Source organism: Andrena cerasifolii, chromosome 3 (genome assembly GCF_050908995.1).
Source record: "Andrena cerasifolii isolate SP2316 chromosome 3, iyAndCera1_principal, whole genome shotgun sequence".
In the NCBI taxonomy this organism is placed as follows: domain Eukaryota; kingdom Metazoa; phylum Arthropoda; class Insecta; order Hymenoptera; family Andrenidae; genus Andrena; species Andrena cerasifolii.
Genome location: NC_135120.1, coordinates 12,233,397 through 12,254,259, shown reverse-complemented (window position 1 = coordinate 12,254,259; position 20,863 = coordinate 12,233,397). Strand labels below are relative to the sequence as shown.

Sequence of the window (20,863 nt, the reverse complement as noted above, 5' to 3'; positions counted from 1 at the left end):
GTAAAAATTCCTTACCTGTAAAGCAGAAATATATACGATTAATAATCGCTCTAGTTACAGTACGTGAGATTAGTTACATCGCATCGGCACACTCTAAACTCTAAACATGTCACACAAATACAAGCACGCACACACGCACAGCATTTCAACAGATTTCAGAGTAGGTAGTTGCTGAATTGGCCGCTGCTCGGGTCGCACCCAACGTTACCGACTTATTCTAAAATAAGATTACAGTGCTACGAGTGGTAGGAATTAATATTAAATCTTACCGGAAAAATATAAAATCTAAAACGACTAATTTCAATCAACATGTTGCACAATAAAATTATTCCCTTTACTAATATATTTTCTTACGTGACAAAATGTTGTAACGTTTCTCCCATTTTCAATAATAGACAAGTCATGTTACTAAAAATATTTTTCTTCTTACAGGTTTTAACTTCGGAATATTTCGACGGAATGATGGAAACCTTGATAGTAATCACAAGAAAATAGTGACTTTATATACCTTACACTTTATTGTAACACTGTAAAGGCCTTTTATGCAAATATATTGAAAGAAACTTGAAACAAACTGTATTATTATTCAGAAATACCTTTTACATATTCCTATCCAAATTTCAAATATCTATGGTATTTCCTTAAGAATACCATAGATTTCCTTTGTTAATAAGTCGATATTGAAGAAAATTTTGCAACTAGTGCCCATGGAATACTATTCAGAAATTACAAGCTTCGAGTCTTTCAAAAGCATCACATTAACCGAGAACTGTTTAAAGGCCCATGAAAGGCGTAGCTCTTGTTTGCTACTTTAAGGCGATGCCTTCGAAGCTGAAATTCAGAATACCTCTTTTCGCTTCATGTTCTCCTGATACCTGGGCCAAAATCTGGCAAAAATTTTCAGAATGCACAAAATTGGGCTTTGTAACAGGAGAACATGATGTCGAAAGAGGTGGCACTAAGTAACGTCTTCGGAGAGAGAATCGAGAATGCCTTCGAAGCTGAAATTCAGAATACCTCTTTTCGCTTCATGTTCTCCTGATACGTGGGCCAAAATCTGGCAAAAATTTTCAGAATGCACAAAATTGGGCTTTGTAACAGGAGAACATGATGTCGAAAGAGGTGGCACTAAGTAACGTCTTCGGAGAGAGAATCAAGGATGCCTTCGAAGCTGAAATTCAGAATACCTCTTTTCGCTTCATGTTCTCCTGATACCTGGGCCAAAATCTGGCAAAAATTTTCAGAATGCACAAAATTGGGCTTTGTAACAGGAGAACATGATGTCGAAAGAGGTGGCACTAAGTAACGTCTTCGGAGAGAGAATCGAGGATGCCTTCGAAGCTGAAATTTAGAATACCTCTTTTCGCTTCATGTTCTCCTGATACCTGGGCCAAAATCTGGCAAAAATTTTCAGAATGCACAAATTTGGGCTTTGTAACAGAAGAACATGCCGTCGAAAGAGGTGGCACTAAGTAATGTCTCCGGAGATAAAATTAAAGAGTGAGAAGTGGCGCAGATGTTTCGAGACAGTGACTGTTTAACGAAGAGACGCAGAATTTTGGAGCGCCTTTTGAAAGGCCTGCGCCTCTTATTTGCAACTTTAAGGCGATGCCTTTGAAGCTGAAATAGCCACTATACATTTGTTGTCATATAGCATATATTTAGGTTATATTTTCTGTCACTTCGAGGAGCCGACCACATAATAATCACGCGTATCCAGTCTGCGCATTTTCACTAGCCCAATTCAACATTCAATACAATTTTGTATATATAATGTTTGTTGATAACTGCTTTCTGCAGAGGACGTGTAATAAGTGTATTTCATGTTCTGTTTCGGTGCTTTGCTAATAAAAAAATGTCTAACCTAACAAATTTCATTTTCTGGGGACATTCCCCCATCTATTTTCCCTTTTCACTTAGAATTCCTTACTGCTAACGTAGAATATTGTAGCATAAGCACATTTCAAGTAATTGAAATGTACAATGAATTTTCTACGTTTACAGTACCAGCCGACTTTCCGTTTAAATTTTTAGAAGTATAACGGAACAGCTGAGAATTTCTTTCCTTATTCAGAATAGAATACAGTGTGGGGGATATCCGATTAGATAGACAACGTGAATAATCGAGGAGGACTGAATTTAGCGGCCTCTGATCATGAACAGCGTCCAACTCAGCAACTACTCTGAAATGTGTTGAAATGCTGAAAAGCATATACGCATGTACTTACGCAGTTTTGAATCAGCTGTATAGATAAATTATGCAATTATTTATGTACGCATTTACTGTATTTACTTGTTGCTTGTTCATAACGATGCAATGACAGTTTTAGGAAATGAGAGGTTTCAGCTTATTTACTAATACTAGGAGGTTGTCAAAGCCTGGAAAATTTAAAAATCGTGTTAATTATACGTAACAGGAAATTTAGCATTAATTATTGTGAAAGGGTATGTATGAATATTACCTACCTAAATAATATCACAAGGACAGGTAAGTGTATAACCTGAATTAAAAAGTAATTGAAACTGTTTTAGGAAAAGAGTACTGTGCAAACTAAAGATATGGATAATAATTCACCATTGCCACCTGGAAAAATGCCAAAGTGTTGGACCGAGGAAGAAAGAATAAACGCCTTGTTCTCGCCTTTTCGAAGTAAATTAGCCAATCCACAAGATTGGACGTCCAAGTACAAGTTTTGGCAGAATTTAATACACGACTGGTTAAACCATAACGCTCGATGCAGTTTCTCCGTAACGGACCTAAATGGTGCTTTTAAGAGGAAAGGGTGCACGCCACTTTGTTTGGTAACTGTCGTTGAAGAGCTACTTCGGTAATGTTATTTCCAGCATTCTTATTATTTAATGTCTAGCTGATAAATTGCCTATCTAATTCAACTAATTCTTATATCAGTTACATAGACTTTTTGCAATGACTATTTATCTACATAATATTGCAGAAATCGTGAGATAATAACTGAGACTGAATTTTTAAAAGAGCCTTGCGATTCGTGGACAGCATGGTCGATCGATATATTCGTGAAAAGGCCACTCACATGGTCATTCTCGAAAGTTAAAAGTTACGTCATAAGCAATGAAATTAATAAGGAAACTAGATACATACATTTACAAAGTGTTAGAGAATTAGGAGAGACTGTATTTTCCATTTTGGAGGATAAGAAAGAAAATATTCTTATGTCGTTTTCTGAAATAGCAAAGAGCTGTAAATCTAAAGTAGATAAAAGTATAACGGATAATACTGTAATGCTGGTTTTAATATGGTTGAGGCACGAAAGAAAGGTGGCCTTTACAAACAATGCAAATGAGAATGAGTTGCTGGTTAAAATTACTGTACACGCGTCAGAGAATGTAACTGAAATCGATGAAGGACTATACAAGTTAATGAAGCAGGAAAATGAACTTATGAAAGAGATAGAACTTTTGGAAGAAGGAAAGATAAATATCATTAATGAAGCTAAGTTGTACTTAGCTAAAGGATTAAGGCAAGTGGCGAAAACACATTTAAGGAAAAAATTAGAGTTAGAAAATACAATTGAGAAACGGTCGCAGACGCTTGGAAACATTCGAGGCCTAATATCGAGTATTCAAGACACTCATACGAATACTGCTGTATTGTCAGCTTACAAAGCTGGATCGGATGTGTTGAAGAAATTAAATGAAAGTAATTTACCAGAAACTACTGTTAAAGATATCATGGATGACTTGACCGAGGCGAGTACAGTCTTGTTACATCGAATCTATGTAATGAAATTCCTTACTATTTGTTTTCATATTTTCTGGACTTCAGGCTTTGGAAGAACAAAGGGAAGTGCAAGTTATTTTATCGGAGACTTTGAAGGATGATGATTCAAATACTGACCTAGAACAGGAATTAGAAGAATTAATGAGATTCGAGGAAAGCGTTTTCCCTCTGATACCAAGTACAAAATTAGATTCTAGCGTCGATGAACTTGAACAAAGTTTAAGAGACTTACACGTTGGTGGTAATTTTTTTTAATAGAAATATCACATATCCAAACATTCAACACAGTACAACTTACACTCTATTCCATAGGTACTACCGTACCAAAAACATCCTCGCCGATGCCATCATCATCGCGAACTATTCGAAGTAAACAATCGCTGGCGAAACCTGAATGTTCGTGAATGAAGTATGAATATTGAAATATCGACTTACCCTTACAAGTAAAACGTTTGCTCTTCTGTGATATTTATAAAACTTAATTAACGTACAATACATATACTTGGAGAACCTTAAGCGCATCATCTATTATTTGAGCAATAGTTTTATTTATAATCAGTACATTTAGTATGATAATAAAAGTATTTAACTGATTTTAGGGAACTTTAAATTCATTGTATACTTAAAAATCTATTAATGTGTTTACACCTGGCCTGACTTTATTCGTCTTTTTAAATTAGTAGTATAGTTTTGCATTTCTTAACAAACGTATTTTTAATATTGTATAATTTATGTATTGCTGCTCTCTCATTTTAACTATATGTAATAATGATGTATAACATGAATATAATATATGATCCCATGAATACACTGTGATATATTTATTCCTGAATGCACAGTCTTGATATATTTGTGCGGAGATTTTTAAACGATTTTATTCAGCTTCGATTCTGTGTATGTATTGTATGTACGTTTGGTACAAATCTAGAATCTTAGTTTTAATTCACTTCCAACTATCCAGTAGAGTTAATACAAAATTATGAAAGAAAAGCCCCGAGGGGATTAAAAAATTACCCAGTCATCAATAAATGTAACCCATAACCACAAATCCAAACGAATTGAAATCTGCTTAAGTATATAAAAAAATCGTTTAAAAAAATTCTTTTTTCGTTGTTACTATATATATTGAAAATATATATAAAAAAAAAACAATTTTACGTTAATCGATTTTATTTAAAATGCTCTAAAAACTAAGAAATAATTCTTTTCTTTTACTACAATTTCGATGGTGTTTATCCATTTTAAATAAAATCTTAATTTAATGTGATTTTATTGAATTTGTTGTGAGATATTCTGCTCCACGATTTTATTTAAGGTAAGAAAACACTATTGAAATTGTAATACAAAAGAATTATTTTTTAGTTTTTAATACATTTTAAATAACATCGTTTAACTTAAATTGTTTTTTATATATATTTTTTTTCCATAGTAAAAAAGAAGAAAGAACATTTCAGTCCACTTGCTTCATTGAAGCTGAATGCGAGAGATTAGTACTTATATTACTGGACACGAAGGATATGATTTGTATACTGCTAAACGAAGAACAACGTCTTGTATCCACGTCATATGATAGGAAACTTGGGTGTACAAAGAGAATGAATTACTTTCGCAAATTCTGCCAGCTCCTGTTTCTCTTGCGCCAAGGCTAACGCTAACGATGCCTTGCAGATACCACATCTTTCCTTTCCTAACAGCAAATCCACCACCGCTGTCGCCATCACAAACTGATGTTCCTACAATGTTCACATTTTTACTGTACTTCAGAAGAGTATTAAAAGATATAAGATATAGTAAAAGAAAAATCATAAAATGTGTAATATCGTAATTAATAAACTTTCTCTACTAACCATTCGTGTAACCAGCGCAAAATTTGTCAAATGTAATGAATTTTTCAGTCTCATAAGGCTTGCTTGAAAATTTGCATTGATTTAAGGGAACATACGGGACTGTAATCGACTGTAAAATATAACTAGATGATCCGAGAGCGGTTCTACCAAATCCTGCTACTTTCCCAGAAATCCCCGACTCTAATAGAATTTGATCCTTAGAAATGTCCATACATATCGGCATTATCAGCGATGAAAATACAAACGGTTCTTTGATCTCTAATATAGCTATATCTCCAGCATAATTTCCTTCTAATCCATAGTAATTACAAACCACGTACATACTTTTTACCTAAAATAATGAAACGTTAATAATAGAATTACTGGCGCTAGTTCGAAACAGCTGTAATAGCGTGCATATATGTACCTCAGCTTTCTTTACAATTAATGGATTATGATCAGGGGAGTCGTAATCCCTATAAATATTGCCCGCTGCTATAAAAAACTTCGAAGGGTCGTCCAATCGTTTGGTGATCTCATTAAAAACGCAATGAGCTGCCGTAACTAAAAGCGTATTCTGAATAATTGTTGCGCCGCAAATAAATTTTTTATCGTCGCCAGGCTTTTCTGCTCTGTATAGTGTAGCATGCCACGGGAATTGACTAATCTTCGCTTGGGTTCCATGCACAATGAGGGGCGTACTATCTGGAGGAACAAGACCGCATTCTAAAACAAATATTTAAATTATTGAATTGCTTAGGCTGGATCATGTACACATAACATAAATTATAGTAATACATATGAATTTAAATGCTAGTAGAATTACGTTTAATTACGAATTATAAAACCGCAATTAGTTCCCTTTCTTTATTCCTATAAATAACGATTTTATCGTCTGCAATCTCTACCAATGTGGAATTACTCCTTATTATGTATACGTTTACTGTTAGCGGACCTGGAAGGCATGGTGTCGGTCCCGGGTTCCACCAACCAGTTTTATTACATTTAACTACTGATGTGTAGAATATTGACGTATAGGGACGATAACCAGCGCGACACGTTAATCTTGCCACTGTTCCGGGTAAAGCAGGAGTCTGGCACGACACATCTTGGTCATCGTACCTACATACGGCATTTGTCGAAGCTGACTGTAAAACTCTGCAGCGTATTTCTAGAACATAGAATGTTGCTTATAATATCTTGGCGCGATTATATATCCAAATTTTACATCGTAGTACTCCTGTACCTGTACACACTGGAATATCAAACCATATACGTCCTACACCACAAACTACGTTAGGAGAGCCTTTAATTGTATAACCGGGATTACAGTCATAAACTAAAGACGTTCCAGGGTCCACCTCAACACCTTGTGCAACATCACAATGCTCGTCGCTGGCGCAGTGTAATTTATGTAACTTCCAGAAGCCATTTTTGGGTTGTGAAGGTGTGAGGCAAGATTGCTTTGAACTCGGAGTCCAAATATTAGAGGTGATAGCAGTTGTTGCAGGCGTGGCTGTGACTGTGAGATGTCTGCATAGTCTTTGATCTTCATCCGAACCATCTACACAATCCGCAGCTCCATCACACTTTAATTTACGATCGATACACCCACCATAGTTGCAACGAAAGAATAATTGCGGACACCTTTAAACAGATTTAAACAATTGTCAGTCTAATGACTGACCGTAAATACCTGTAGGAGTGAAGATTTTGTAATTCTCACATAAACACAGCAATTACAATACGGATGTATTACAATATGACTCTGACATATTTATGAATTGTATACATTTGGAATTTTTTATTTCTCCAGCTCATAACTTACATGATTGATTCACATTGAATAGGCGTTTCATCTGAACTATCTGCACAATCAGCAGTACCATCGCATAAATTTCCTCCAGGGATGCACTGTCTATTATCACATAAGAATTGATTCGGTGAGCACGTAGATCCATTGCTCCCTCCAGCGCTACATCTAGACAATGTCTCATCGCTATTGTCAACACAATCTCGTATTCCATTGCAAGTTTTATCTCCATCTATGCATCCACCATATGAACATCGAAATGCATAATCAGCACATATTATGTTTGTGTTGTTACATTCTGTAACTGTTTCATCAGACTGATCTGTACAGTCTGCTCGTCCATCGCACAACAACTCGTTTGCTATACATTGCCTATTCTTGCATTGAAATCTTTCCCAACTATAGAAGAAAAGCAGGGATTAATTTACGATTTTTAATTGCTAAAATATACTTTGTATGAAATATTATAAACAGATTAAATGAAATGCTTCGGTAGCACAAAGTATCCAAGTAAACTTACCCGCATTTATTAATCTGCCCATATCCGTACTGTAATAGATCTGTAAAGAAATGCACGTACAATTTTTGTGTATTTGTACTTTATCTGAATCCTATAATTATCTTCTCTTCGTATTATGAATATTCTCAAAATATATCCATTTTTGATCCTTAATGTTTTACAGTAAATGTTTCCAATAAGACCATGAAATTTCGTTTTATAATTCTGCACTATTCCGTGACTATTTTCTGTTATCATACACAATCTTTGATAAAAGATCGATTTTTTGGGGATATTTTCAGTGTTTGATATGTGATGAATGTTTCCTGAAAATTAGGGACCGAAATTCGCGAAAATATCGAAGATATAGATATAGATATAAACAAGTAAAAGTGTTCGAGAAGGATTTAAACTTTCAAAATTTGAAAAAGAAATTTGTTTTTTCATTACAGTTTTACGGACTTTTTTCGAAAACCGTTTGTCGCACGAGAAAAACTAATACAACATAAAAGATGCTCATTGTCTGCATCTACAATCTTGTTTGACATATTTTTTTATGTAATCAATAACTTGGAGGATAATTACATAAAATCGACTTTGTGAGTTATTAGATAACACAATTCGACAAAATGTGACTTTTTTCGGACTTGTAACGTTCAATATCCATTTCTTACAGGTTTTCGTGCGTTGGAAATGAATCTGCAAACCGCTTGTCGCCATATCATCCTCAGTTTTTGAGAAATTAAATTTTGAAAAAACTGCAAATTTTCAACTTTGAGCATCTTTTGTGTCGAAACAGTAATAGTTATTCGGTTGCTTGTTACGTCAAATTATTCTATGAACCCTCCCGAATACAACGATATAACTTATTAGTGCATTGTGAACATTTAAATATGTTTAAACAACGACCAAAGGAAAAGAACACCCGAAATGCACTCATTTTTCAGATATCTTTCAATTTATTTCCAGAACTAAGGGTCTAGGATAAAATCTAACTACTCCACGCGATGCAGCAGACATTTTTCTTTCGGAAAGCATCAACAGAAGTGGTAAGTCACATTTTGTTTCCAATACAGAAGCAAAATAGTTTTGCAAAACGTGCGGCGTCGACAGTGGTAAACAATGGCGGCGCGCGATCCGCTGCCGCTTAGAATCAGCGTAACAATCGCTTCGCGTGACTACCATTGTCGACGTCGGACGTTTTGCCCAACTATTTCGCTTCTGTATTGAAAACAAAACGTGACTTACCAGTTCCGTTGATGCTTTCCGAAGGAAAAATGTCTGCTGCATCTCGTGGAGTAGTTAGATTTTATCCTAGACCCTTAGTTCTGGAAATAAATTGAAAGATACCTGAAAAATGAGTGCATTTCGGGTGTTCTTTTCCCTTTGATCGGTGTTTAAACATATTTAAATGTTCGTAATGCACTAATAACTTATATCGTTGCATTCAAGAGAGTTCATAGAATAATTTGACGTAACAAGCAACCGAATAACTATTACTGTTTCGACACAAAAGATGCTCAAAGTTGAAAATTTGCAGTTTTTTCAAAATGGAATTTCTCAAAAACTGAGGGTGATTGCAACAAACGGTTGGCGGATTCGTGTTCAGCGCACGAAAACCTATAAGAAAAAATGACTATTGAATGTTACAAGTCCAGATGGCTGTCGAACTGTGTAATTATTTAAATGTTCAAAGAGCCAGGAGTAGCTGTTCCCCTTATCCAATCGGGCTCAAATTTTACACAGATTTGTTTTTATTATTTGGAATTATTCTGGTGGGTGCCTCGAGTAAAATCTTGAAAAAAATTCACCCAGAGTGAATATTACAGCCACCCTAACCAACATCTTCGTTTTCTCCAAAGTTCAAGGCCTTTAGCAAACTGGTTTCTGAAACTTGCTGCATACTTTATCCTTATTTGTTTTATTACACCACAAATACTGGAATATCCCGGAAAACTCTAAATAAATTGAGGCAGTGAGAGCAACAACGGACTAACACACAGTTTTTTTTCAAAATTAAGTTAGTAGTAATAACATATTCCAATAGGCTCTACTAATCATATAAAATAGGAAAAAATTTTTTTATGTGGGTTGGTCCGTTATTGCTCTCACTGCTTCAATTGTAGAACGTAATGAAATATAGTGATTCCATGTTTATTAGAAACAATTTACTGTAATTTTGGCACCAAAATTTAGTGAAGAGTATATTCAATTTATTCACTTTAAATCCAGGCATGACTACTAAGAATCTTTCTTTCTTCTTCGAATTCTGACTACTAAGAATATTACTTAAAATATTAAATATCATAGGCGTCCGCGGCGGGTAGAGATCAAAAAGGGCAGTTGCCCCCCCCCCCCCACCCCGTGGCTTTTGAGAAGAAAGCGCATATTTTTAACAACTGATCTTTATAAAATTTATATTAAAAATGTAAATTGTTTAAATTTCGATTTTAAATTTTTAATTAAATTGGCACTACAAAATGAGTTCAAAAAAGGAAGTGAGCTAATTCACCCGCACCGCGTGTCTCATAATCCGATTCGTCGATGTCATCGTCAGCATTGTGTTTTCACTACTGTATTTTTCTTTACCGTCATCCCAAAGTTGCCCCTCCCCCCCAGAAAAAATCTGTGGACGCCATTGTTAAATTGTATTATTTTCTACGTAGTTTCCTGTCACTTTTCAGCATTACACTTTTAATTTAATTGAATTTAAAAAACAATGTAAAAATTTATGATGTCGAATAAGCACGTTTACTTACTGGAAGCAATTGTTAAAATAATTATAATTATAGCATTCTTCATAATAATGCAGCGAACTGTAAAGAAACTTCACGATTCACTTCTGGAACTGGTATTCGCCGATCGCCTACTGATCCTCGAGCAATCTGGAATTACCCGTTTCAAGCGAAAACAGACTCGAGCTCGCAGTCCCAGGATTATTCGGGGGTAAATATACCGATTATTACGGAGACAAGATTCAGTCGCATTTTGTTCGACTATTTCTCTTGATTTCTTATGAAAGAATAATTCATTAGGTAAATACCTTGTTTTTAAGAATGGCGTATTTTATATTCGAAAGAAATTGTTAATCTTCAAAACTTAACGTAACATAAAAAAATATCTAAAAGTCAAATGAAGGACATTTAAAACAGCCGTGTGCCAATATTACTGTATACCCAACACTGCGAATGGGTACAGGGCCGACGCGAGGATGGTTGGCACTCTTATGCAAGAAAATGTTTACACCTGTTTTCTATTTTATATGCCTTTACGGAGTACAAAAAGAAGATTTACATTTACATTTTATTTATGTACAAGGTGGATTCCTTTATTATTAAGCCTGCGATATAGTTTTTTAGCGCCCCCTTCGGCTGGCGCCCTTATGCGGCGCATTGTGTTCCGCCGGCCCTGGTTGGGTATTCCGGTTTAGCGCGCAAGTTTCATTACCATTTTTCAGAATTTTTTATGAGCAATCAACATAAGTATAGTACACAACATTTTTTCTAAAATCTTAATCGTCGATGTGTTAAAGAAATTAAATGAAAGTAATTTACCTGAAACTAATGTTAAAGATATTATGAATGACTTGATCGGGGCGAGTACAGTCTTGAATCCATGTAATTAAATTCCTTAATATTTGTTTGCACATTTTCTTGATTTTAAGCTTTGGAAGAACAAAGGGAAGTGCAAGTTATTTTACTGGAGACTTTGAAGAATGATGATTCAAATACTGACCTAGAACAGGAATTAGAAGAATTAATGAGATTCGAGGAAAGTGTTTTCCCTCCGAGATCAAGTACAGAATTTGATTCTAGCGTCGATGAATTTGAACAGAGTTTAAGAAACTTACACGTTGGTGGTAATTTTTTTTAATAGAAATATCACATATCCAAACATTCAACACAGTACAACTTACACTCTATTCCATAAGTACTACCGTACCCAAAACATCCTTAGCGATGAATGAGGTATGAATATCGAATTACCCTTACAAGTAAAACGTTTGCTTTTCTCTGATATTTATAAAACACAGAAAGGAATGTGATATGTATATGCACAGAAAGAAAGCTCCTGGGAGGCGGTGCAGTCCGCCGCCTGAACCTGCGTCTGTTACATTGTAGTAAGTAGATATGGCAAATTCCGCCTGTAACAAAAATACGTGTGCCTTGTCTTTATGAGTGTGCACCAATCAGTGACAAAAACCAATCGTCACAGTGGCGGCCTGCCCCGCCTGCCAGGAGCCTTCTTTCTGTGCAGTAATTGTACTTGGAATTACTTAAGCGCATTATCTATTATTTGAACAACAGTTTTACTTATAATCAGTACATTTAATATGATAATAAATGCAGTATTCAACTGATTTTGTCATTTTACATTCACTGTATACTGAAAAATCTATTAATGTGTTCGCGCCTTGCTTGGCTTTATTTGTCTTTTTAAATTAGTAATATAGTTCTGCATTTCTTATTAAACGTATTTCTAATATTGTATACTGTATAATTTATGTCTTACTGCTTTCTTGTTTTAACTCTATGTAATAATGATGTATGAAAAGGGGCCGTCCTTAAAATACGTAAGGATAATTTTCATAAGATTTAATATTCCATCCCCCTCGTTACGTAACATTTTTTACACTTAATTTTTTCAGTTATTAAAATTCTTTTAAAAGTTTATATAAATCATTGAACTCGGTTTCGGGGAATTTAAACTGAAACTACTTTTACGGAACATTAATGATAGAATTTGTATTTATTGAAAATTTGGTTAAAAAAAAATAATACGTAAGACGCTACCTGACTCCCCCCCCCCCTTCATGTTAGAAAACGTAAGAAATTCGCGACCCCCTCCCCCCTAAAAAAGCTTTACGTAATTTAAGGATTACCCCTAACATGAATATAATATATGATCAGACGAATACACTGCGTTGTATTTACTCCTGAATGCACAGTCTTGATGCATTTATACGAGAAAAAAAAAGGAAAAAGGAAAGAATATTTCAATCCACTTGCTTTATCGAAGCAGAATGCAAGAGATTAGAATGTTGTCCGACATGAAGGATACGATTTGTATGATTCTAATTGAAGAATAACTTCTTGTATCCACGACATATGATTGGAAACTCGGGTGTACAAAGAGTATGAGTTACTGTCGCAAATTCTGCCAGCTCCTGTTGTTGTTGTGCCAAGGCTAACGCTAACGATGCCCTTTAGGTACCACAGATTTCTTCTTCTAAAAGCTAGTCCACCACCGCTGTCGCCGTCACAAACTGATGTTCCTATAATGTTCACATCCTTAATGTACTTCAGAAGAGACATAAGATATAGTAAAAGAAAAATCATAAAATGTGTGATATCGTGATTAAGAAACTTTCTGTACTAACCATTCGTATAACCAGCGCAAAATTTATCAAACGTAATGTATCTTTCAGTCTCATAAGGCATGCTTGATGTTTTGCATTGATTCAAGGGAATGTACGGGACCGTAATCGACTGTAAAATATAACTAGATGCTCCGAGAGCGGTTCTACCAAATCCTGCTACTTTCCCAAACAACCCCGACTCTAATATAATTTGTTCGTTAGGAATGTCCATGCATATTGGCAGTAATAGAGATGAAAATATAAACGGTTCCGTGATCTCTAATATAGCTATATCTCCGGCATAATTCCCTTCTAATCCAAGGTAGTTACAAACGACGTACATATTTTTTACCTAAAATAAGAAAACGTTAATAACAGAATCATTGGCGCTAGTTCGAAACAGTTGTAATAACGTGTCGGTGTATACATGTGTACCTTAGCTTTCTTTACAGTTATCGAATTATGAAAAGGGGAGTCGTATTCCCTATAAATATTGCCCGTTGCTATAAAAAACTTCGAAGCGTCCTCTAATCGTTTGGTGACCTCGTTATAAACGCAATGTGCTGCCGTAACTAAAAGCCTTTCGTGAATAATAGTTGCGCCGCAAATGAATTCTTTAGTTTTGTCAGGATTTTCCGCTCTGTATAGTGTAGCATGCCATGGGAATTCACTAATTTTCGGTCGAGTTCCGTGCACAATGAGCGGCACATTGTTTGGAGTAGTAACACCGCATACTAAAACATATATTTAAATTATTGTATTGCTTAGGCTGGATCATGTACGCGTAACATAAATTACAGTCTAATTATACGTCTAATTTGAATTATAAAATCGCAATTAGTTCTTTCATATTATGCTCGACTTTAAATTACAGTTTACGAGAGATAATCCACATTTACTTCTTAAAGTAACAGTGCTGTATAGGAATAGATAACAAATTTGAAAATAAATACATCAACAAGTTTATTAAAAACATATATATAGCATGAGCTAACAGGTAAATATATATAAGACTTTATAATGCTCTTTACCCAACACCTCATGTACAAATACTGTCACGTGAATTATCTCAATAAATGCAAAAATGTAATACAGATCTTTCAGATGTTCCCTCGCATAATTTCAATTTAATTTGTGGAATTGTTTATATCATACATTGAAGAGTAAGCGGATATTTATCAATACACCGTGAGGGCCTTCTGCCGCGTTAATTCGAAAGGGCGTGCCTGCAACTTTTGCTTAAATTGAGTTATTGCCATATCTGTATTAAAACTGAAGATATAACAATGTATATTTCGGGGGTATTTGAAATCGATGCCTGATTTTGAGCGTATCTATCAAAGTTTCCTTTGGGGTTTATGAAATATTTTACGGGTTTGTCACAAATATTTAGATACCTTTTATCCAGATTTAATATTTAACCTAATCCGATTTATATAGCATACCGATGACATAGCACAAAATACTAAAAGTCATTTATCTCAGAACCACTCTTTGACCAGATACGCCCTTCCGAATTAACGCGGCAGATTTTTTTATGCACTTTCATTATTGATTCTAACGTCAATGTCCGGATTCAACTCTTTTTCTTTATTCCTATAAATAACGATTTTATCGTCCGAAATCTCTATCAATGTGGAATTACTCCTTATTATGTTAGTCTGTTGCGAGACAGTAGGCTCGTTAACGTATATATTTATTGTTAGCGGACCTGGAATGCATCGTATCGGCTCTGGGTCCCACTGACCAGTTTTATTACATTTAACTGTTGATCTCGACAATAATGCCGTATCCTGGCGATAACTAGTGCGACACGTTAATACTGCTACTGTTCTGGGTAAAACGGGAGACTGGCACGACACATCTTCGTCATCGTACAAACATACGGCATTTGTCGAAGCTGACTGTAAAGCTCTGCAGCGTATTTCTAGAACACAGAATGTTGCTTATGATATCTCGGCATGATTATATATCAGAATTTTATATCGTAGCATTCTTGTACCTGTACAGACTGGGATATTCAACCACACACGTCCTGGGCCACAGACTACATCAGCAGAGCCTCTAATTTTATAACCGGGATTACAGTTATAAACTAAATACGTTCCAGGCTCCATCTGAACACCTTCTGGAACATCGCAATGCTCTCCGCTGGCACACTGTGATTTATGTAACTTCCAGGAGCCGTTTTTGGGTTGGGAAGGTGCAATGCAAGGTTGCCTTGGACTCGGAGTCCGAGTAGTAGAGGTGGTAAAAGTTGTGGTAGAAGTTGTGGTAGAAGTTGTGTCAGGCGCGGTTGTGACTGTGATATCTCTGCATACCCTTGGATCTTCATCCGAGCCGTCTGCACAATTCGCAACTCCATTACACTTTAAATCACCATCGATACACGCACCATAGTTGCAACGAAAAACTAAGTGTGGACACCTATACAGAGATTTAAGGTAGACATATATTAATGCGCGGTCAACAGCTGTGAGCCATTAGTTACCTATAGGTGGGAAGATATTCTACTTCTTACATAAACACAGTACATAATTACAATATGGATATAATTATAATAAGACTCTCGCGTAGTTATGAATTACATAAATTTGGATTCTGTTATTTCTTCAGCTTACAACTTACGTGATTGATCCACATTGAATAAACGTTTCGTCTGACTTATCTGCGCAATCAGCAGTACCATCGCATAAATTGCTTCCAGGAATGCATTGTTTATTATCACATAAGAATTGATTCGGCGAACACGTTGTAGATTCATTACTCCCTCTATCTCTACATCTAGATAATGTCTCGTCGCTATTGTCAACACAATCTCGTACTCCATTGCAAGTTGCATCTCCATCTACGCATCCACCATATGAACATCGAAATGCATAATCAGGGCATGCTATTTCGGGTTTGGTACATTCTGCAACTGTTTCATCAGACTGATCTTTACAGTCTGCTCGTCCATCGCACAACAACTCGTTTGCTATACACTGCCCATTCTTGCATTGAAATCTTTCCAAACTGTATAAAAAAAAGCACAGATTAATTTATCATTTTTAATTACTGAAATAAGCCTGTTATTGAGAATTATGAATAGATTACATGAGATGCTTCAGTAGCACGAAGCATCCAAGTTAACTTACCCACATTTACTACTCTGTCCATATCCATACTCTAATAGATCTGTAAAGAAATGCACATAGAATTCTTGTGTATTTATATTTTATTTGAATATTCTCAAAATATATCCTTCTCTGATCCTTAATGTTTTACAGTAAATTGCCTCCAATAAAATCATGAAATTTCGTTTCATAATTCTGCACTATTCCATATAACTATTCTGTTATCATACACCAATACATCATCATTGATTCAGATGTATCAGCATCTTCTTTCTCTCTAGAGTTCAAGGCCTTCAGTAAACTGGTTTCTGAAATCTACTACATACTTTATCCTTATTGTGCTACTACATCACAATTATTGGAATATCCCGGATAATTATAAATCAATTATTTTAGAATGTGATGAAATTAATGATTCCATGTTTATCAGAAACAATTTACTATAATTTTGGCAACAAAATTTATTAGATATTAAATTTAAATATTATAAATTTATTCACTTTAAATCCAGTTTCGGAATACTATAAATATTGCTTAAAATATTAAATATTAATACTTTCTATTAATTCTAGTTTCCTATCACTTTTCAGCATTACACTTTTAATTTAATTGAGTTTAAGGAACAATGTAAAAAATTATGCTGCCGAATAAATGCGTTTACTTACTAGAAATAATTGTAAAAATAATTATAATTATAGCGTTCTTCATAATAATGAAGCGAAATCTAAAGAAATTTCGCGATTCACGTCTCGACCCGGTACTTGCCGATCGCCTACTGATCCTGAAGCAATCTGGAATTACCCGTAACATGCGAACACAAACACAAGCTAGCAGCCGTATCTGTTAGATACTTGCATGTGTTCGTTCGCGAGGGAAAATACGCAAAGCACATATGCATCATATCCCTATTTAAAGACGGCGTATGTAGAAAAACATAAATAATATAAACAACTGACATTTCACAATATTTAAAAGAGATATAAGAAAGAACAAGACAATTGATTATTATGATTAATCAACGAACAATCACAAATTAATTACACAGTCGAACCTCGATAACTCGGAAATCTCTATAAGACGAAAATTTTCTTCATTCCCTTCCGCTCAGCTGTAAACACCTCTACAACTCAAAATAATACTTCCTTGATTCGAACTACATTTTGCATGCTAAATGTAACATGTTTACAAGTCGAAGTTTACTTCTACATATGTATTACGAAATTTCGTAGAAAAATCCCAAAATATTGAGGAAAATGTTTTCTCTGCATTATTCACGATTGAAAATGCTATCGATTTACAATACCCTAAAAGGCTAGCACAAAGCAAAATCACAATTTTTTTAATATGTAATAAAGAGTAATATTTCGAGCATAAAGTCTTATAATTATTTTTATATATGTAACTATATATGTAGTACATAAGTTGTAGGTATATTTGATTATAGGTATACAATAAACAATTGACCTTTAAAACTTGAATCTGTCTTGCATTACAGCTTCACAAGTCGAAAAATTAAGTGGTACAAAGTCTCTATAAGTCGAATTTTCGTTTGTTGAACCTCTCTTACTCGAAAACTTGATAAGCTGAAACCTCTATAATTGGAAGATTTTTTCCCTTCCCTTGAGATTCGAGTTATCGAGGTTCGACTGTACTTTCAAGGTATACATTTTCAAGGTATACTTTCAAGGTATGCATTTTCATTGTGACGATTTACTGCATAATTTACTTCGTAATTTAAAAAATAATGGACGATGATTAGTGAGAAACGTATTTAATACACTTTTGACGTATGCAATACAGTGGTATACTTTATCAAACATATTCGCAAGGTGCAACAGGGTCTCTGAAAGCGAATCTCTTTGGCGTAAGAAAACTTGCCAACCAAGTTAACGTCCTATGTTATGTTAGTTAAGGTACATGCGCTGTGCAAGATGTTTCGTACGTAAATAGCTGCAGAAAAAAAGGATACGTCTTTTCTGAAACTTCCGTGTCTACTATATTCTTTAGGATGTATTCCTTATAAAATTTCTCTACTTCTTCGCCGCATTCGTCCCAGTCTAGCGTTTCGTGAATTCCATCTGTCCCGTACCTTTTATTGTAATACTTATAATGTACCTATGCAATGTGAAATATGGAATTTTTTAGTAAATATTAATCACACGAGTTCGAGAGTAATTTAAGATTTCAATATGTTACATGATGCAAACTCAATCCTAAGCCGGGCGCGGTAGGAATATCAATTCTTTCTAACGAAAATGCATCCTTAAGGATATCATTTGTAACAATATTTCTGGCAACTCCTACTACTAAAGACACCATTTTTCTAATCTGATGCAGCATAAAGCTTTGTCCTTTCACTTCCAATACTGCGAATTCCGTGTCGTTTGCAACGAACGTTTCGACGCAACGGAAGCTTATGATATAACGTCGAGCGCTTGGGTCCAACGGTCTTCTGCAAAAGAATTTACAAAAATTAGGGGTTTATTGTTTCATATACATAACAGTGTTCTACTGTTTAAAATAGCTTACATCTTGGATGTAAAATTATGAAAATTATGCGTGCGTTCAAATAATTTTAGAGTTTCATTCAATTTATCTAGCATATCTGTGGTCAATCGAAATTCATTATACGGTTTTCCGTCTATCATAGAGAGTTGCTCGAGTCGCTTCTCTACATCTAGTTCCCGCTCTTCCCCAATTTGTAAAAAGATTGGATCTTCTGGGGCCAAAGAAAATGTAGGAATAACATATCTATACGTTCTTGCGTCGCACTGATTCTTGCTATTAAAACCTTTAGTGACTCTCTTCACACCGAACACTCTAATTTCTTGTGGGAGGTGCTCATTTATTTCTTCCTTATTCGTGTGATCCGCTGAAAGAAAACTTCAGTTGAAATATGTAACGTAGAAAATGTTTACGAAGTTACAAATCGAACCAGTTTTTGCCCGTGGTAGCCCAATCGCCACTAATATATTCATAGAAAATATACCGAGCTGCGATCCGTCGCGTATATTATTAAATGATCACTTACGCAGCCTAAGGGAAACAATTTGCCTAACTGCTGACACACCTCTGTCTGTACGTGCAGCTCTTTGAAATTTGATTTGCCTTACATCTTCAAATTGTTCCTTTGTAATGAAATCAGACTTTAGCAAAGCGGATAATAAATCTTCTTCTATAGTTTTTTTACCAGGATTTCTTTGCATACCAAAATAATCTTTGCCAAGATAACCCAACATTAGCACGAAATTTCTTCTCTTAAGCTTTTCTTTAACATTCTCAGTTATTTCGTCTACCTTCTGCGCTTTGGCTACAACCTCGTCATTCTCATCGACCAATTGTCTTTTGTTGGATTTCTCAATAGTGTCTGGGTTACTATCGTCAATTTGGACAGACATGTTTCTATACAATATATTGTCTGCAAATAAACAATACGACATGAGAAACAAACGGCCTCCTGCGATCCAACGCATAGCAGTCGATAGTGAATTATCATTGAACTTGTATCGTCACCCAGCAAAAATTACACGTCGCATGCGTCAATCTAAGTATTTGTTTGTCGTTGTTGATTATTATTTAATCTATTACTAGCTTACCGAATTGGAAGTTTGATAAACGTAAAACAGGTAAATTGGTTAGAAAACGATATTTTGTCCCACAAAACATTTGTACGGAATATTTAATATTCATCCACGTGGATGTTTTAAAGCTCTCAGTATTTTGCAAAGTATCCCCCTGTACATATTTGTAACCTACAAAACGAACAACATTGAAAAATAGCGCCGATGATTATTAAAGGAACAATCGCCAGACATACAAAATATCAGGCTTTTCTAATCGATGATCGTACAATATTAATACACCTCATTACAATCCAAAAGTACACAAACCATTTAATACAAATCCTGCGCGACGCATGCACCAAAAGAATGAGCGAAACTTTCACGAGGCATGATGCCTCAGCATGCCTCCAGCTCAGGCTGCTCAGGCATCAGTGTTTAGTCACAGAGTTCACCACTAGTGGCGCTGTAATCTCGTTCCACACTGAATCGATAATGTTGGATGCGACATGAAAAAGGTAAGGGGCTTCGTGAACGTCCCAACTGTTTCAAAGGACGATGTTTTAAGTCTGTAGAATGGTTGTGAGAACACATCACTATTTTTATATACTGTTGGAAACGTCACATTAAGACGAATGGAATTATACCACGTGTTAATTTCCGAATTAGAGAGTACTTGCTTGAAAACTTACTTCAAATTTCATGATTCTGGACTTTCAAACAAAAGAAACTGGTAGCAGAGTCGCATCTCGTTAGAAAGATTTCGGATATACGCTTCGAGAAGACCCTAGTGGTGGAAAATTCACAGCGGAGCACTAGACTAGATGTCCCAATTACCGTGCCCTGTCCAGGGGCGGATCCAGAGGGGACCGATAGGGACGGTCACCCCCCCCCCCCAAGATAATAAAATAGAAAAATATTATGACATTGTGT

The 20,863-nt window shown here is 35.3% G+C and overlaps 3 protein-coding genes across 5 annotated transcripts; 1 reads left to right on the top strand and 2 right to left on the bottom strand.

Moving 5' to 3' along the window:
• Positions 1–2,242: 2,242 nt before the first annotated feature.
• On the top strand, positions 2,243–12,003 carry LOC143367488 (charged multivesicular body protein 7). 2 transcript variants are annotated; one of them, XM_076809339.1, is made up of 6 exons: positions 2,243–2,445; positions 2,533–2,828; positions 2,955–3,726; positions 3,803–3,998; positions 4,070–4,166; positions 11,864–12,003. In XM_076809339.1, the coding sequence occupies exons 2-5, from the start codon at positions 2,560–2,562 to the stop codon at positions 4,159–4,161; spliced, it is 1,329 nt and encodes a 442-aa protein (XP_076665454.1). In that variant the 5' UTR covers positions 2,243–2,445; positions 2,533–2,559; the 3' UTR covers positions 4,162–4,166; positions 11,864–12,003. The 2 variants fall into 2 exon arrangements, with proteins under 2 accessions (XP_076665454.1, XP_076665453.1); XM_076809338.1 differs by lacking the exon at positions 11,864–12,003 and having other exon boundaries at positions 2,244–2,445; positions 4,070–4,614.
• LOC143367275 (uncharacterized) lies at positions 5,127–17,410 on the bottom strand. Its single transcript, XM_076808910.1, is given in 16 exon segments — positions 5,127–5,490; positions 5,605–5,935; positions 6,011–6,309; positions 6,539–6,754; positions 6,830–7,230; positions 7,412–7,795; positions 7,917–7,956; positions 12,923–12,979; positions 12,982–13,170; positions 13,276–13,606; positions 13,690–13,988; positions 14,966–15,181; positions 15,257–15,681; positions 15,883–16,269; positions 16,392–16,431; positions 17,036–17,410. Coding segments are annotated over 16 exon segments (3,999 nt in total). The 5' UTR covers positions 17,181–17,410; the 3' UTR covers positions 5,127–5,251.
• A 715-nt stretch (positions 17,411–18,125) lies between these two features.
• On the bottom strand, positions 18,126–20,413 carry Pus1 (Pseudouridine synthase 1). 2 transcript variants are annotated; one of them, XM_076809336.1, is made up of 7 exons: positions 20,261–20,409; positions 19,967–20,122; positions 19,402–19,788; positions 18,900–19,242; positions 18,567–18,822; positions 18,340–18,485; positions 18,126–18,264 (listed from the first exon to the last, which is right to left on the bottom strand). In XM_076809336.1, exons 1-7 carry the CDS (start codon positions 20,286–20,288, stop codon positions 18,183–18,185), a joined length of 1,398 nt encoding a protein of 465 aa, XP_076665451.1. In that variant the 5' UTR covers positions 20,289–20,409; the 3' UTR covers positions 18,126–18,182. The 2 variants fall into 2 exon arrangements, with proteins under 2 accessions (XP_076665451.1, XP_076665452.1); XM_076809337.1 differs by lacking the exon at positions 19,967–20,122 and having other exon boundaries at positions 20,261–20,413.
• Between the last annotated feature and the right edge of the window lie 450 nt (positions 20,414–20,863).

Coding starts and splice junctions, on each gene's coding strand:
- LOC143367488 (XM_076809339.1), top strand. CDS start 2,560: ATGGATAATAATTCACCATTGCCACCTGGAAAAATGCCAAAGTGTTGG. Junction 3,727..3,802: donor TCATGGATGACTTGACCGAG/GCGAGTACAGTC, acceptor TCTGGACTTCAG/GCTTTGGAAGAACAAAGGGA. Junction 3,999..4,069: donor AAGAGACTTACACGTTGGTG/GTAATTTTTTTT, acceptor TCTATTCCATAG/GTACTACCGTACCAAAAACA.
- Pus1 (XM_076809336.1), bottom strand. CDS start 20,288: ATGCGTCGCGCAGGATTTGTATTAAATG. Junction 20,123..20,260: donor CGCAGGATTTGTATTAAATG/GTTTGTGTACTT, acceptor TTCGTTTTGTAG/GTTACAAATATGTACAGGGG. Junction 19,243..19,401: donor AATTGTTTCCCTTAGGCTGC/GTAAGTGATCAT, acceptor GTTTTCTTTCAG/CGGATCACACGAATAAGGAA.